The sequence below is a fragment of the Bos taurus genome, chromosome 21 (genome assembly GCF_002263795.3).
Source record: "Bos taurus isolate L1 Dominette 01449 registration number 42190680 breed Hereford chromosome 21, ARS-UCD2.0, whole genome shotgun sequence".
Classification (NCBI taxonomy): domain Eukaryota; kingdom Metazoa; phylum Chordata; class Mammalia; order Artiodactyla; family Bovidae; genus Bos; species Bos taurus.
In genome coordinates this window covers 28,837,545-28,853,599 of record NC_037348.1, presented here as the reverse complement: position 1 = coordinate 28,853,599, position 16,055 = coordinate 28,837,545, and the positions used below count along the sequence as shown (strand labels likewise).

General features: G+C 43.4%; 1 protein-coding gene across 1 annotated transcript in view; it reads right to left on the bottom strand.

The window, feature by feature from the left end:
- Positions 1 to 2,933: 2,933 nt before the first annotated feature.
- Positions 2,934 to 16,055, bottom strand: part of TM2D3 (TM2 domain containing 3) — a 44,697-nt gene continuing 31,575 nt past the window's right edge. Inside the window, exons 5-6 of the mRNA NM_001040518.2 lie at positions 9,589 to 9,665; positions 2,934 to 3,218 (exon numbers count right to left, since the gene is read on the bottom strand). Coding sequence (NP_001035608.1) covers positions 9,593 to 9,665 — 73 coding nt within the window. The 3' untranslated portion in view covers positions 2,934 to 3,218; positions 9,589 to 9,592. The remainder of the gene's footprint in view (positions 3,219 to 9,588; positions 9,666 to 16,055) is intronic.

Below are 16,055 nucleotides of genomic sequence, written 5' to 3'. Positions count from 1 at the left end.
TACCTAGCCAGAAAAATGGAGAAAGAAAGAAAGAAAAAAAAATCTTGCCATTTGCAATAACATGGATGGATCTCAAAGGAATCACACTAAGTAAAAAAAGTAGGCAGAAAAATAAAATACTATATGATTTCACTTATATGTGTAATTTAGAAAACGAACAGACAAAACAAAAGTCATTGATACAAAGAACATAATAGTTGCTACAGGGGAAGAAGGGTTGCGGAGGTGTCGGGGGAAATGGGTGAAGGGTGTCAAGAGGTACACACTTCCACTTGTAAAATAAGTAAGTCATGGCAACTACAGGCATAACATTGCCATGCACACTTGACATCCACCAAGGGAGCAAATTCTAAATGTTCTCATCAGAAGAAACAAAAGTTGTTAAGTTTATTCAGTGACAAGTGATAACTAGACTAATCGTAGTGATCCAGGGCTGGGGCACAGACGTGAAAAGGTGATGTCCCTGAGGGAACAGCTCCACTGAGGCTGGCAGTGCCCAGGACTGTACTGTTTTGACAACTGTAGCTTTTAGTATAGTCTCAAGTCAGGGAGTGTGATTCTTCTAGCTCCATTCTTCTAGCTTCACATGCTTTTCTTCTGAATCTTCCCACTCCCCAGTAAGAGCTGTGTTTATGTGTCTGTCCCTAAGGTCCTGAGGAGCCTGTTGCTGACTTGGTGAGTGGACTGTGGTCCACAACTAAGTCAGACCCACAACTAAGACACGATGCTGATGGCTCTGGAGCCATGTCAGAATGTGGAACCCAGCTCCATGCATGCCATTATGTCCACCCTGCAGAGCTAACAATCCCAGATAAAAAGACCTGACACAAAGGAAAAATAAACCAGATCATAAGGTCCACTGAAGTCCACAGGAGATACTATCCTAAGTGGTTACAGAAACTTTACATAAACTTAAAAGAAAGATGCTGGGATATGACCTAAGAGACATCCTGGATTTGTTTCCAGACCATTGCAATCAAGCAAATATCACAATAAGGTGAGTTATGTGAATATTTTGGATTCCCAGTGCACACAGAATTTATGTTCGCACTACTGTAGTGTCTTAAGTATGCAATAGCATTATGCCTGAAAACACAATGTACACACCTAACTAAATATACCTTATTGCTAAAAAATGCTCACCATCATCTGATGATGCAGGGTTGCCAAAAACCTTCAATTTTTTAACAACAAAAAGTGCACTAAAGCAAAGCCCAATAAAATGAGGTCTGCCTGTAATTCAATAACTTCCAAAGAAAAAAGTTAACTTTCTGATCATATGTTGACTCAAATTTTTTCCAAGGGAAAAAGATCTTAACTTTGATGTTCATTTAATAACCTTGGTCACCAAGTTACAAAATAAGAAGAAAAGCAGATCATACACAGCTCTTAGCTTTTATATATGGCTGGGAAACTCTTTGAAAGTCATTTTATAATTGGAAAAAAAAATCCATGCAATGTTCTTGATAAATGCAGATAAATGAAAGTAAGTTTGTCATTTTTATTTAAAACATAATTTCTGCTTCCACATAGGAAGCAGAATGCTGCAAAGAACAATGAGAAAAATCTGGATAGTCTAAACAAATTGTAATTTTTCTTGGGTCTATTAGAGGGAAGCCTGGAATGCTACAGTCCATGGGGTCACAAAGAGTTGGACATGACTGAGCGACTGAACTGAACTGACTGATTAGAGGTGTGAGACTCCACAGCTACCAAATAAGCAGATTTCCAAAGGAGGGCCAGAACCTCCTGGAGAAACCTGGCTTCAATTCGTTCCTTTAGGGTCAAGCCAGGATAAACAAGGGGCTGCCCCTAATGGTGGCTGGAGACCTCAGATAACATGTTAGCAAATCATAAGAGGCCGAGGGATGGTCCCTGGTGGTCCAGTGACTCCCAATGCAGGGGGCCCAGGTTCAATCCCTGGTCAGGGAACTAGATCTTATATGCCACAACTAAGACCCAGCACAATCAAATAAATAAAAATAAATAAATACATATTTTTAAAAGGACTTTAAGAAATATAGATCAACGGAACAAAATAGAAAGCCCAGAGATGAATCCACGCACCTACGGACACCTTATCTTTGAAAAGGAGACAAAAATGTCCAATGGAGAAAAAACAATCTCTTTAACAAGTGATGCTGGGAAAACTGGTCAACCACTTGTAAAAGAATGAAACTAGAACACTTTCTAACACCATATATAAAAATAAACTCAAAATGGATTAAAGATCTAAATTTAAGAACAGAAACTATAAAACTTCTAGAGGAAAACATAGGCAGAACACTCTCTGACATAAATCACAGCAAGATCCTCTATGACCTACCTCCCACAGTAATGGAAATAAAAGAAAAAAATAAACAAATGGGACCTGCTGCTAAGTCACTTCAGTCATGTCCGACTCTGTGCGACCCCATAGACAGCAGCCCACCAGGCTCCCCCGTCCCTGGGATTCTCCAGGCAAAAACACTGGAGGGGGTTGCCATTTCCTTCTCCAATAAATGGGACCTAATTAAACTTAAAAGCTTTTGCTTTTAAGAAATGAAGGAATGCCGGGGTCCAGCCCCGGCTGATCCAGGGAGTTCGAAGCGGGGACGGTGTCGGCGAGGGTCAGGATACAATAGCTTCAATTAGATATTAATTAAAGATGTAAAGAGTAATAGAATGAGGATAGCTCAGTAGGAAAATTCAGTGGAGAAAAGAGGCTGAGTAGCTTGGTTTACGCGGGAGACCAATAAAACTTCAAGACAAGAAGTTTGCACCACTTAACGTAGGCCGCAGGCGTCCTTCCATTCTCCCGAAGGAGAGGAGACACTGAGGCCTCCCCAGTCGGATCTTAGAAGCCCAGGCAAAATTAGTAAGCTTGGTGGGTTCCGCACTCCAGATGGAGACTCAGCCAGAGTGTAAGAGAGAGAGCGACAAGGGGAGACCAGTACTTTGAGAAACTGATCCCAATTCTTTATTTTCCATGGTCTACTTTTATACACTGAGATGTTGTGCAAAAGTCACGCAGGGTCAGCAGTCCTGACTTTTATCAAAGTCAAGTGCTTCATACAAATGTATACAGAGGTCTTAGGGGTGTTACATCATCTTCTGGCCAGGGGGCCTGCTGACAATTTATGACCCTCTCCTTGTGACAGCAGTCAGTCAACCAGGACACTTATTTCTCCAGGGGTGATTATTCTTAAAACAGACGCCACCCAAATAAAGTTACATTCCTATAGAGTGAGGGTATAGTGGGTTTTAGTTAAGGAAATAATTTACTTAGCCTAAGGTCTAACGTGATTTATATCAAAGGTTAATACTTATTTTTTCTATATATTCATTAATGTGTGTAAGGGTGGGGATGTGGAGACTTAGCAACAAACATTGGCTCAACAAATGAAAAACCCTTCACCAATACAATTTCTAATCAGCCCATTATACTTATACTAATGATTTTCTAACTTTTCTAAGGAACCTGTTTTTAGAAGGTTTAAAGCATCTTGTGCCTCTCACGGTTGGGAGGCTGTGAACAATCACATGTGGCCGGACAAGCCTGTCAGGCAGGCTAGAGAACCTTCAGAGGAGTTTGTAGGTTGAAACACTCTTGTCACGCCCAGGAGTTTTTATTAACTGGAGCTCTAAGTTAACTCCTTCTCTGAAAGAGGTGGTGGGGGACAGCTCCCCCATAAAGTCAGAGGTGTAGGTGAGAGCACAAAGTAGTAAAGTAGGCAGGCTCTGGTTATGGGGGTAGATGCTCAAGGATTTCCAGGGGGACTCCTGAGGCTGAATCCCGCCTTTGCGTATGTCGAGCCTCCTTCCTCATGACCTTTGCCACGGGCCGAGTGCCTCACTCTGGCCCCCAACAAAGGAAATTCCTTCAATGAAGGAAACTATAAGCAAGGTGAAAAGGCAGCCTTCAGAATGGGAGAAAATAATAGCAACTGAAACAACTGACAAAGAATTAATCTCCAAAACATACAAGCAGCTCATGCAGCTCAATACCATAAAATAAATGACACAATCAAAAAATGGGCCAAAGAACTAAACAGACATTTCTCCAAAGAAGACATACAGATAGATGGCTAACAAACACATGAAAAGATGCTCAACATCACTCATTATCAGAGAAATGCAAATCAAAACCACAATCAGGTATCATCTCACTCCAGTCAGAATGGCTGCTATATCTACAAACAATAAATGCTGGAGAGGGTGTGGAGAAAAGGGAACCCTCTTACACTGTTGGTGGGAATTCAAACTAGTACAGCCACTATGAAGAACAGTGTGGAGATTCCTTACAAAACTAGAAACAGAACTGCCATACGACCCAGCAATCCCACTGCTGGGCATACATACCGAGGAAACCAGAACTGAAAGAGACACATGTATCCCAATGTTCACTGCAGCACTGTTTACAATAGCCAGGACATGGAAGCAACCTAGATGTCCACTGGCAGACAAATGGATAAGAAAGCTGTGGTACATATACACAATGGAATATTATTCAGCTATAAAAAAGAACACATTTGAGTCAGTTCTAATGAGATGGATGAAGCTGGAGCCTATTATACAGAGTGAAGTAAGTCAGAAATAAAAACACCAATACAGTATATTAATGCATATATATGGAATTTAGAAAAATGGTAATGACGACCCTATATGCAAGACAGCAAAAGAGACACAGATGTAAAGAAGAGACTTCTGGACTCTGGGAGAAGGCAAGGGTGGGATGATTTGAGAAAATAGCATTAAAATATGTATATTACCATATGTGAAATAGATGACCAGTCCAAGTTCAATGCATGAAACAGGGCACTCAAAGCCAGTGCACTGGGACAACCCAGAGGGGTGGGATGGGGAGGGAGGTAGGAGCGGAGTTTGGCATGGGGGGACACATGTACACCTATGGCTGATTTATGTCAGTGTATGGCAAAAACTACCACAATATTGAAAAGTAATTAGCCTCCAATTAAAAGAAATTAAAAAAAAAAAAGACACAGCACTCTTTAAAAAAAAAGTTCTCATTCCACGATAAAATATTGTATCTATAGGTGGTGTTAACTAGACGTACTATGGTGATCATTTTGCAAGTTTGCATTATATATATATATAGAATCATTATGTTGTATGCCTGAAACTAATACTGTTTTATGTTGATCATGTCTCGAAAAAAATAAAGTTAAAAAGAAAGAAAGGTCTTTAGAGGCCAAACGTGGGCCTGCGGGGACACTGGGAACAGCTGAGGAGGAACCTAGTGAGTGTGCTCTCGAGGGAAATACAGAGCAAGGCAGGAGCCAGGGGGGACTGGCATGATGCCCCCACCCAGAATCATCCGTCCTATGGGCTGAGGGAAGGGCCCCAGGTCCTCCCACCCATGGGCACAGGTGAAAATCCATCGCGTCTGAAGAAAGAAAAGCAAAATCCATCTGCCTCGGGGAGAAAAGGGGAAGACCCATCACTGCTGTAGGAGTAAAAGGGTCTACTACCGTGGAAAAACGGGAAACCATGTGGGCCTGGGACCCAAGACCAACACCAGGCAGAGGAAGGGGGCGGGGGTCCTTGTCCAGAATAAACACAGACACAAGGCAGATGTACACTGTGCGGGAAGGAGAGGCGGGGAGTCCCTCACTGAGATTCAGGAGCAGGTCAGCACAGGAACCCTCGTGTCACCATAAACCCTGTGCTAAGGACCAGACAGTAACCCTCCACCCCTGCTGCAGGGGCAAAGTCTAGAAGAAGCTCCTCGGCTGCACAGAAACGCAGGGGCAGCTGCAGGTGAAGGGAACACCAGAATCACTGATGGAACACCTGGCACCCCCACCCCAGTAAGCACAAGGGAGACGCACCCACATTCAGAGAGAGCAGATGCCTTAGCTACACAGACAGCAGCAGTGAAACAATAAGGCCCAAATGCTGCTCAACCCCTAACTATACGGACTCAGCATCACACATTAAATGCCAGACAGAAGAGGCGTGCTAATGAGCAGGTGAAAATATAGTTTACCACAGTCTTCTGTACTATCCTTGTATACACAATGTTTGGCATACAATAAAAAAAAAAATTATAATTTCCAAAAAGAACTAAGAGAAAGCAATCTAGAGACAAAGCAATCAATGGAAATAGATTTGCTGGCCCAAACAGTTGAAACTGTCAAACAGGAATTTTAAAATAACTGTAATAAATATGTTGGTGCATCTAGTGGAAAAGGAGGCAACAAGCATGAATAGGTAGGAAATTTCACCAGTGAGATGCAAACTATGAGAAGGAGTAAAAGAGAAATGCTAAGAATAAACTATATGATGTCACAAATGGAAAATTCTTGTGACAGACCAGTATGAATAGAATGAACATAGCTTTGGAAATTCAACAAACCTGAGGATGGGTCAATGGAAATCATATGACTTCAAACACAAGGATAAAAAAGTGGCAAAAGCGAGTCAGAGCACTCCAGGGCTATAGGAACCACCAGACAGTCTAACATATATGTACTTGGAATGACAGAAGAAAACTGAGAATTGAAAGAGAAGAACTATTTGAGGAAGACAATTTTAGTCAAGAATTTTCCAGGGACTTCCCTGGTGGTCTAAGGACTCTGGGATCCCAATGCAGGGAGGGGCCTGGGTTCAATCCCTGGTCAGGGAACTAGATCCCGCAACTAAGAGTTTGCGTGCTGCAATTAAAAGATCCTGCATGCCACAACAAAGATCGAGGATCCTGGGTGCCACAACTGAGACCTGGAGTGGCCAGGGAAGTAAATTTTTTTTAAAGAAGAATTTTCCAAAAATAAGAATAAACATTAAACCACAGATCCAAGAATTCAGAGAACACTAAAAAGAATAAATACCAAAAATAGACAACACCAGAAAAAGAAGCCCACATACACCTATAGACATCATAGTTACACTGCTGAGAGATGAAAAGCTGTACAATGTGATGAAAAGAATTCATACTGCTTATGTTACATATGGGGCTTCCTGGTGACTCAGCAGCAAAGAATCCGCTTGCAATGCAGGAGTCACAGGAGACTTGGGTTTGATCCCTGGGTCAGGAAGATCCGCTGGAGAAGGCAATGGCTACCCACTCCAGCATTCTTCCCTGGAGAATCCCATGGACAGAGAAGCCTGGTGGGCTACAGTCCATGAGGTCACAAAGAGTCGGACACGACTGAGCGACTGAGCACCCGTGCACTCATGTTAACTATAAAAGCTGCTGAGAGATTACATCCTAAGAGTCATAAACTACAAGGAAAAACTTTTCCTTTTCTTTAATTCTGTATGTATATATATATATTTCTTTAATTCTGTATGTATATATATATATATGATATGATGCATATTCACTAAACTTACTGTGATAATCAAGTCATGATTTAAGTCCAATCATTCCATATACCTTAAACTTATACAGTGCTTTGTGTCTATTATATTTCAGTAAAACTAGAGGAAAAAAAACTTTTTTGAAGAAAAAAGCTTTAAGGCAGCCAGAGGAAAGAGTACTTCATACACAGAAGAGCAAACACAAGATGTACAGGACACTTTTTTAAAGAAAGCAGACTTTGAGTTCATGAAGCAGAAGGAGGATGGAGGGACCCCTTCCTAGGGGAAGACTGGGATGTTGAGACTTGTAAGGTCACAGGCACCAAGAAGATGCAGAAGATTTATCACCCAGGGGGTTTCCTGAGGAGAGAGGGGCAGGGGCTGCCATCCAGGCCAGCTGGCTCGAGCAGTGCAGGGCCAGTGGTGATGGAAGGGGCTCTGGCATCGGGCTGAGCTCTCAAGGTGTGAATTTCCTGCTGGCCCCACCCCTGGAGGGAGAGCGCAGGTTTTCTTAACTACTTTCTTATTGGCTTTTGCCTCAGATGTGGAGCCAAAAGGGAGGGAGGAGAGAAAGTTGTGTATGGTCCAACATCAAAAGTGGAGGCTCACCCTTTACTGCATGGATAGGACAGCAGACAGAAACTCAATTGACAGAGAGATGAGGGGCGCTGGAAATGGCAAAGATGGAGGTGACTAGAGAAGATTTTTATTACTGTAAATCACAATGGAAGATAATCCACAGCTTCTGGTTCCAGACAAAGTACACATTTCACCCCGCTCCTCACTGTGTACAAATAAAGCTCTCACAAACACACAGAGCAGCTGGCAGGATACTCAGGGGCAGAGAAGAGGAGGTAGGCATGGGGATCTTGACTGGAGGACAGCCAGGCAGCATGTTCCTCTGACAGATCCTTGCCTGGGAGTCACAGGGGCCGCAACCCACAAATGCCAGCATGCTCTGAACAGGCCAAGAGCCTCCAAGGGGAGCCTCTTCTCTCTGCCCCAAAGCCTTGACAAAGGGCAGTCCTGCAGAATAGAACCCACTCACTGCAGAGGAAACCTCAAAACAGCCACTCCACCCCACCCCACCCAACACTGCAGCCAGAGGGATGGACAGCAGGCAGAGCCTTGGTGCCCTATGCTGACAAGGGTCTCCCCATACTGGAGCAGGGCCGTGGAGACTGGGAAAAGCTCTGTGACAACCCCTGCCTGCAGGCAGAGGTGACCTGTCGACTGTTCTAGCCTACACTAATGTGAGCAGAGGCATAGACTCACTTCACATCTCACCCCACACTAACTATGGAGGGGTCCCGGCTACCATTTCTGTCTCCCCATCACCAGGCAGTACTATTGCGGAGACTGTGGCAGACACACTCACTCGGCAAACAGGAACAAGGAGGCAGCACCCGCTCCCTCCCCATCGGGGGGAGGGTTGAGGATGACAGACAGGAAAGAGCTCGAGACAGGGACATTAGATCTGTGCATGGAGTCCTGGGCAGACCCCTAAACAGCCGGACATGACGAGCCAGAACGAGCACATCAAAGGACTGAAAAACTGCACTCCATGTCAAATGCTGGCCTCCAGGGAGCATGCAGCTGAGCAGGACAGCGTTGTGATCCCACTGGCCTCTGCACCACAGCCCGCAGGGGTGTGCCAGAACACGCATTCTGACCCCAGCTGGTTGAGTGCCTGCTAAAAGCAGCCTGAAATGGAAACTGGGATCTCATAAACTAACACTCAATTTGTCCTGGCACATCCTACAATTACTCATCATAGTAAGATCCGGAAAATCTCAACTCGAATGGGAAAAAGCTAGTAGCAGAGCCAACACCAAGATGATACAGATGCTGTAATTACCTGACAAGAATTTTACAGGCACTATCATAAAAATGTTCCAAGGCACATACACTAAATCTGGGAAAAGAGGAAAAAAATAGAAATTTGGTGAAGAAAATGAAGATTTAAGAAGAACCCAATAAAAACTTGAGAACTGGAAAAAAAAAAAAAAAAAAGAAAATGTAAAACTCACTGAATGGGCTGAACAGCAGGTGGAGGTGACATTAGAAAGAATCCGTGAGCCGGAAGACAGAAAAACAGAAATTATCCAATTTCAACAGGGAGAGAATAGATTTTGAAAATGAACAGAACCTCAGTAACAATATGTGGGACAACAAAATGATCTAATATTCTTGTCATCAGAGACCCAGCAGGACAGAATGAGTGTAATGCCGAAAAAATAAAGAAATAATGACTGAAAACTTAGCAAATTTGAAAAAGAAACTTACACATTCAAGAAGTTAAGCAAACCGTAAATAGGATAAGCTGAAACAAACTCATGCCTGGATACATCATAATCAAATCCCTGAAAAAGAAACACAAAGAAAAATCTTGAAAGCCACCAGAAACAAATGATGTGTTACTTGGTGTGAACAGTAAAACTATTACTGTGACAGCATGTTTTTCATTAAAAATCATGAACTCCAGAAAGAAGCATTTTTCAAGTGCTGAGAGAAAAAAAAGCTGTCACCAAGAAGTCTATATTTAGCAAAACTATGTTTCAGGGACAAAGGTGAAATAAAGGTATTCTCATAAGAAGAGAATCTAAGGAACTTGTTGTTAGCAGACCTGCTCTAGTAAAAACAAAAAAATGCTACAGCAAGTTCTTCAGATGGAAAGGAAATGACAATGGAAGGAAACCTGGAACATGAGGAAGGAGGAAGAGCAGCAGAAAGGGCATGTCAATCTTCCACAGTTGTAAAATGTGGATGGTTCAGAAGGACACCTGTGGATCTAGATCTGAGTGGCTTAGCAGGTTCTCTGTCTCAGCATCTCACCAAGCTGCACTCAAGTGCCATGGGACTGTGCTCCTTTTGGGATCTTGAGGTCTCCCTCCAAACTCACATGGTTGTGGAAAGAACTGAATTCCTCAAAGTTGTAGGCCTGCAGCCCCCAGCTCCTGCAGTCAGCCACATGCTCCCTGCCCCCTGGCCCTCTACGGACAGTTCACATCACAGCAGCCTGTCCTACCAGGGCTCCTGTGACCAGGTTACACCACCTGCACCAAGGCATGAGTCCCTGCGCCACTGTCAGGGTGGAGTCAGTGAAACCCCACAGGAGCTCTGCATGCACCCCAGGCTGGACTTACACTACACCCAAACAGAAAAAGGATTTAAATGGGAGTAATATCAAACAGGTCTTGCAACACAATGCCAGAGAGGTGGCCAGGGCACAAAGCTACTTGCCACACCACAAACCAACAACTTAAATGAAAAAAGATAAACAAAAGGCACCAGCGCTGAGATTACTTGGAGGTTGGAATTAATCTGACAAGGATTTAAAGCAGTCATAATAAAGATGCTTCAGTGAGCAATTATGTACACACTTAAATAAAAAACAGGAAAACATCAGCAAATAAACAGAAGACATAAAAACAGAAGGGAAATTATAGAACTAAAAAAACGTCATAATTGAAATTAAAACTCTCTGGACAGTTGTTCAGAAGTAAATTGGAGATAGTAGAGGAAAGAATCAGTGAATGCAAAGACCAATCAATAGAAATTTCCAATCTGAACAACAGAGAGAATATAGACTTTAAAAAAGAAGAAGAAAAACAGCACCTTGGGAACTTGTGAGACGATTACCAAAACATCTAACAATTGTATCATTGGAGTCTTGGGGAAAAAGGAGAAAGAGTGTGAAGCTCAAAAAAATATTTGAATAAAAATGACTGAAAATAATTTTTTTTAGTTCAACTAATCCAAAAGTAGGCAGGAAAAGATGAAAAAGGACAAGGAACAGATGGAACAAACAGAAAATAAATAACAACCTGGTAGACTTAAATCCAATTCTATCACTAGTGATGTTAAATGTAAATAGTCTAAAATACCTAATTAAAAAGGCAGAGATTGTCAGATTAGATGAAAAATCAAAACCCAATATATGCATCTAAAAGAAACTCAATTAAATATAAAGACATATAAACTCAATATAAACATAAAAATTAAATATAAAAACTTTTATATGTTATAAAAGTAAAAGGATGGAAGAAGATACACCACCAGGCAAACACTAATAAATAGTATAACATCAGTATAATAGTGGTTATATTAATCTCAGAAAAGTAGACTTCAGAAGAAGGAATATTCCAGTGATAAAGATGAACATTACAGGATAATGAACAGGTCAATTCATCAAGAAAACATCATATATCCCTCAAAAAGCTAAAAAGAATTACTATATGATCCAGGAATTCCACTTCTGAGCATATACCCAAAATAATTCAAACAGGGATTCAAACAGGTATCTGCACACCAGTGTTCATAGCAGCATTATTCACGGTAGCCAAAAGGCATAAACAACCCAAATTTCCATCAACAGATGAATGGACAACCAGTGGAATGTTATACAACCTTTAAAAGGACTGAATTCTGGGGCTGCCCTGGTGGCTCAGTGGTGAAGGATCCATCTGCCAATGCAGGAGACACAAGTTCAATAGAATCCAGGAAGATCCCACATTCCAAGGAGCAACTAGGTCCATGAGCTACAGCTATAAAGCCTGTGCTCTAGAGCCTGGGAGCCGCAATTACTGAGCTTATGTGCCACAACAACTGAAACCCATGCACCCTAGAGCCTGTGCTCCTCAACTAGAGAAGCCACTGCAATGAGAAGCCTGTGTACCACACACAACTTAGCGAACAGAAACAGAGTAGCCTCTACTCATTACAACTAAAGCACTATTCTGAGCATTTAAAAAAAAAAATATTCAGAGGTTAAAAATCACAACCTGGCTACCATTGGGGCCATTTTCCCCTTTCTGAGCAACACCTCACTCTTGGAGCTACAGGTAGTTTGCTGTGATAAATTAGTTCTTTAAGCAAAAGCCATCTTGTGTGAATCAGCGAAGAAGGCTAGGAAGACAAATCCACACACAGAATGTGTCTATTCCACGAAGATAAATCAATACCCCTGTCCAATAAGTCAATTGGACACGAGTGGTCCAATGGAATCAACAACCTTGTGCTCACAGATGTGTTCTTCCCTGGTGGCTCAGAGGTAAAGAATATATCTGCAGTGCAGGAGACGCAGGTTCAATCCCTGGGTCAGGAAGATTCTCCTCAAGCAGGAAATGGCAACCCACTCCAGTATTCTTGCCTGGGAAATCCCATGGGCAGAGGAGCCTGGCGGGCTATAGTCCATGGGGTTGCAAAGAATGTGACAGGACTGAGCAATGAACACTTTCACTTTCTCATATCTGCATACAAGAACAGAAGCTCTAGGACAGGAAGCACTTGCCCTCTGCTCTATCTCCAGTGCCCAGGAGGGTGCCTGACACATATCAGGACCTCAGTATCTATTCACTGAATGAATATACTCATGTGCTCTACAGCACACACACACACACACACACACGCACGCACACACACACACACACACACACACAAAGCAGAGTTTGTCTTCTATTTCCTGAGTCACATTTTCTGCAAGATGAGCTCTTCCTCTTTCTTTCCAAGATGTTCCTTCCTCCTTTTTCTTTCTTCTGAATTCTCCTGTTCCCCCTGCTATAGTATATACAGTTGCTGCACCATTTTTTAGCTTTACTGAGATAATATGACATAAAGTTAATCAGCCTAAAATATACCTGCCACTTTCATTTGGTATCATGTTTTGGAGGTTTAACCACCTCCAAAACATGTTTTAGCATGTTCCATGACTGAACACTGTTGTATTGTACGGATAGACCACATTTTCTTAATGTGTTACCCATCACTGGGGGCTCCCCAGGTGGCAACAGTGGTAAAGAATCCACCTGCCAATTCAGGAGAAGCAAGAGATAGGGGTTCAATTCCTGGGTAGGGAAGATCTCCTGGAGTAGGAAATAGCAACCCACTCCAGTATTCTTGTCTGGGAAATCCCATGAACAGAGGAGCCTGGTGGGCTGCAGTCCATGGGGTCACAGAGAGTTGGGCACAACTGAGCGACTAAGCACACCACGTGATCACTTGATGGACATTAGGCTTGTTTCTACTTTTGACTATTATGGATATTGCTGTTATGAGCAAGTTTTTGCATATACCTATATCTTCTTTTGGGGGGGGGGCATGTATTTAGAGGTAGAATTCATGAGCCAAAAACAGTTAACTCCATGGTTGAAATTTTTTAAGAACTGCCAGACTGTTTTACCAAGTGGCTACAATCATTTTCCATTCCCACCAGCAATATATGATGGTTCCAATTTCTCCCCATCCTAATTCTTGTTTGACTATCCTTCCTATTGCAGTTATTCCAGTGGATATGAAGCTATGTTGTTCCTTTTTATCATGCTCTTGTATGATGTGGGACTTCCCTGGTGGCTCAGATGGTAAAGCGTCTGTCTACAATGTGAGAGACCTGGGTTCAATCCCTGGGTTGGGAAGATTCCCTGGAGAAGGAAATGGCAACCCACTCCAGTACTCTTGCCTTGAAAATCCCATGGACAGAGGAGCATGGTGCAGGCTACTATCCTTGGGGTCGCAAAGAGTCGGGCACGACTGAGCAACTTCACTGTATGATGTGGGCAGCCTCATGGTATGGAGTGAACAGATCACCCTGCTTGTTTCCTCTCTGAGCAGTGTGAAAGCCATATTTTGTGTTCCACATAATGCTCTGGAGCCTGACTGCCAGAGGCGATGCAGGAAGAGCTCAGCCGAGACTGTTTTTCCTGGAGTATCTATCTCTAATCTCTTCACCAAGGTTTTCTAAATGTCCCTGGCAGCATTTCCTGCCCCCTGCGTAGGAAGTGATGCCATAACCCCTGGGGAACATCCCAGGCTCTGGATCCATTGTCTGGCTCAACGTGGAACCCCCAGCTCCATCAGAGTCCATCCTGGTTGCTCCCCAGCCGCCCTATTCACCACATCCCTCCCCCGCAGACAGGGAACGATAAGGATCCCCAACCCACTCCCAGCTAGCCTCTCTCCTGAGGCAGAGTCCCCAGATTGTGGTGATTCACCACCAATACCACTTGCAGGAGTAATCTGGCACACACGAGCAATAACTTTTTCTTCTCTTACCATTTCTGGACTTTTTGGGGTGGGGGGTGGTTGTCTTTTTCCTTGTTTCCTGCCAGGTTTATTTGTTGGTTTGTTCTTTGTGGCAAGCAGGTGCCAGTTTAACCACCTGTTCGTCTCCCTTAGTATTTGCAAAGGGAGATGCTCTGATCCAGCTGCTCTCTCCAGAAGGTCTTTGGCGATGCGTTTAGGTCTCCACCTTACTCTTTAGCTTACTCCTGAGATGCTGGGCCACAACACAGACCCTGAGCCCTGCTCTCCTGCAGTCTCAGTAAACAACATCCAGTGTCTTAATCAAAGCTGTCTCCTCCTGCGTAAAAGCACGTTTATAAAGGATAATGTCCACACTTCAAATCCAAGAATTTATACCGAACCGCATACCCTCTAACCTTCTCATGACAGTTCACACACTCTGGCTTGGACAGCGGGACACTTGAGAGCACACATGAAGGAACCTGCCTGCCTTTGCAAGCTCTCCTGACGTATCTGAAAAGCAGCATCAGTTACAAAGTGCTTTCCATTCACTGCTAACAGAGTGAATCAGAACTATCTGCAAATTCCTTACCTGATCATGTGCCAAAAACAAATGCAATTCTGGCACAAAGTACTTTAAAAGTGAAGAAAGCAAAGTTATGTGGCATACAGAAGACATCTTTACATTTTAAATCTTGAAGTGTAAAAATCTATTCCTTTTTGGCTGCACAGTGAAGCATGTGGGATCTTAGTTCCCCAACCAGGGATCAAACCCACACCCCCTGTGGTGGAAGCATGGAATCTTAACAACTGGATGGCCAGAGAGGTCCCTTGAAACATAAAATCCTCTAAAAATTTTTATAGGCACCATAAACCAATGCTCCTCAGCAATTTGCAGGAATCAGATTCACATGGTGCTGTGGCCAATATTTATTTAGAGCCAATTTCTCTATGTCACCACCCTGCAACCATCTCACCTGCCAGAGTCCAGAATCCCACTCAGGTGCTTCAATACCTGCAAGACACCTATGGCATTCATTCAGGAGCGAATATGAGGGCCACTGTCTGCATGATGCTGTGCTGGGGACAGCATGTGATGTGGAGAGAGCAATAAATAACAACACCTGCCCACCAGGAGTTACTGAGGTGAGTGGAAGAACGCTGACAAAGCAAGACAGACGTTCTTCAAAGTAATGACACATGGCGTGCTGCAGTGATAAATTGTGAATTTCTAGAGAACCGTCATCTAAAGGTGGTGACCAACATGGTGCCCAGCCTGTGATGAGCTTCCCCACGTAACAGCCTCTGATCGGAGTTCCCACAACAGGGGAACAGAGTCTAAAGGTCAGACCCAAACAAGACAGTTGGCTGCCAGCTGAGGCTCCTGCAACTGACTAGAGATCACCCCCACCCTCTCTGCTGCCCTTTGAATGTGCCGCTCTATTAGACTTCCTTCAAGTTAGGCAAACCAAAATGGAGGAAGTCTTATTTAGGCTTCAGAAGCAGGAGAGCATACCTCTAACCTGCCTCTGACCTGCCTGGATTCTGCCTCTGTGACAGCACAGCAAGCGCAGATTTTGGCAGCCATTGCTGTGCATCATTATTCTGCACCCTGTTACCAGGCAATGGGCCCTGCTTAGCTATTGGTCAGTGCCTCTTAGCCAGGATGGAGACCCTGGAGGGTAACAGCTGTGCCTTGGGATCTTGCTCTTTCTTGTCGGGACAGACAGTAA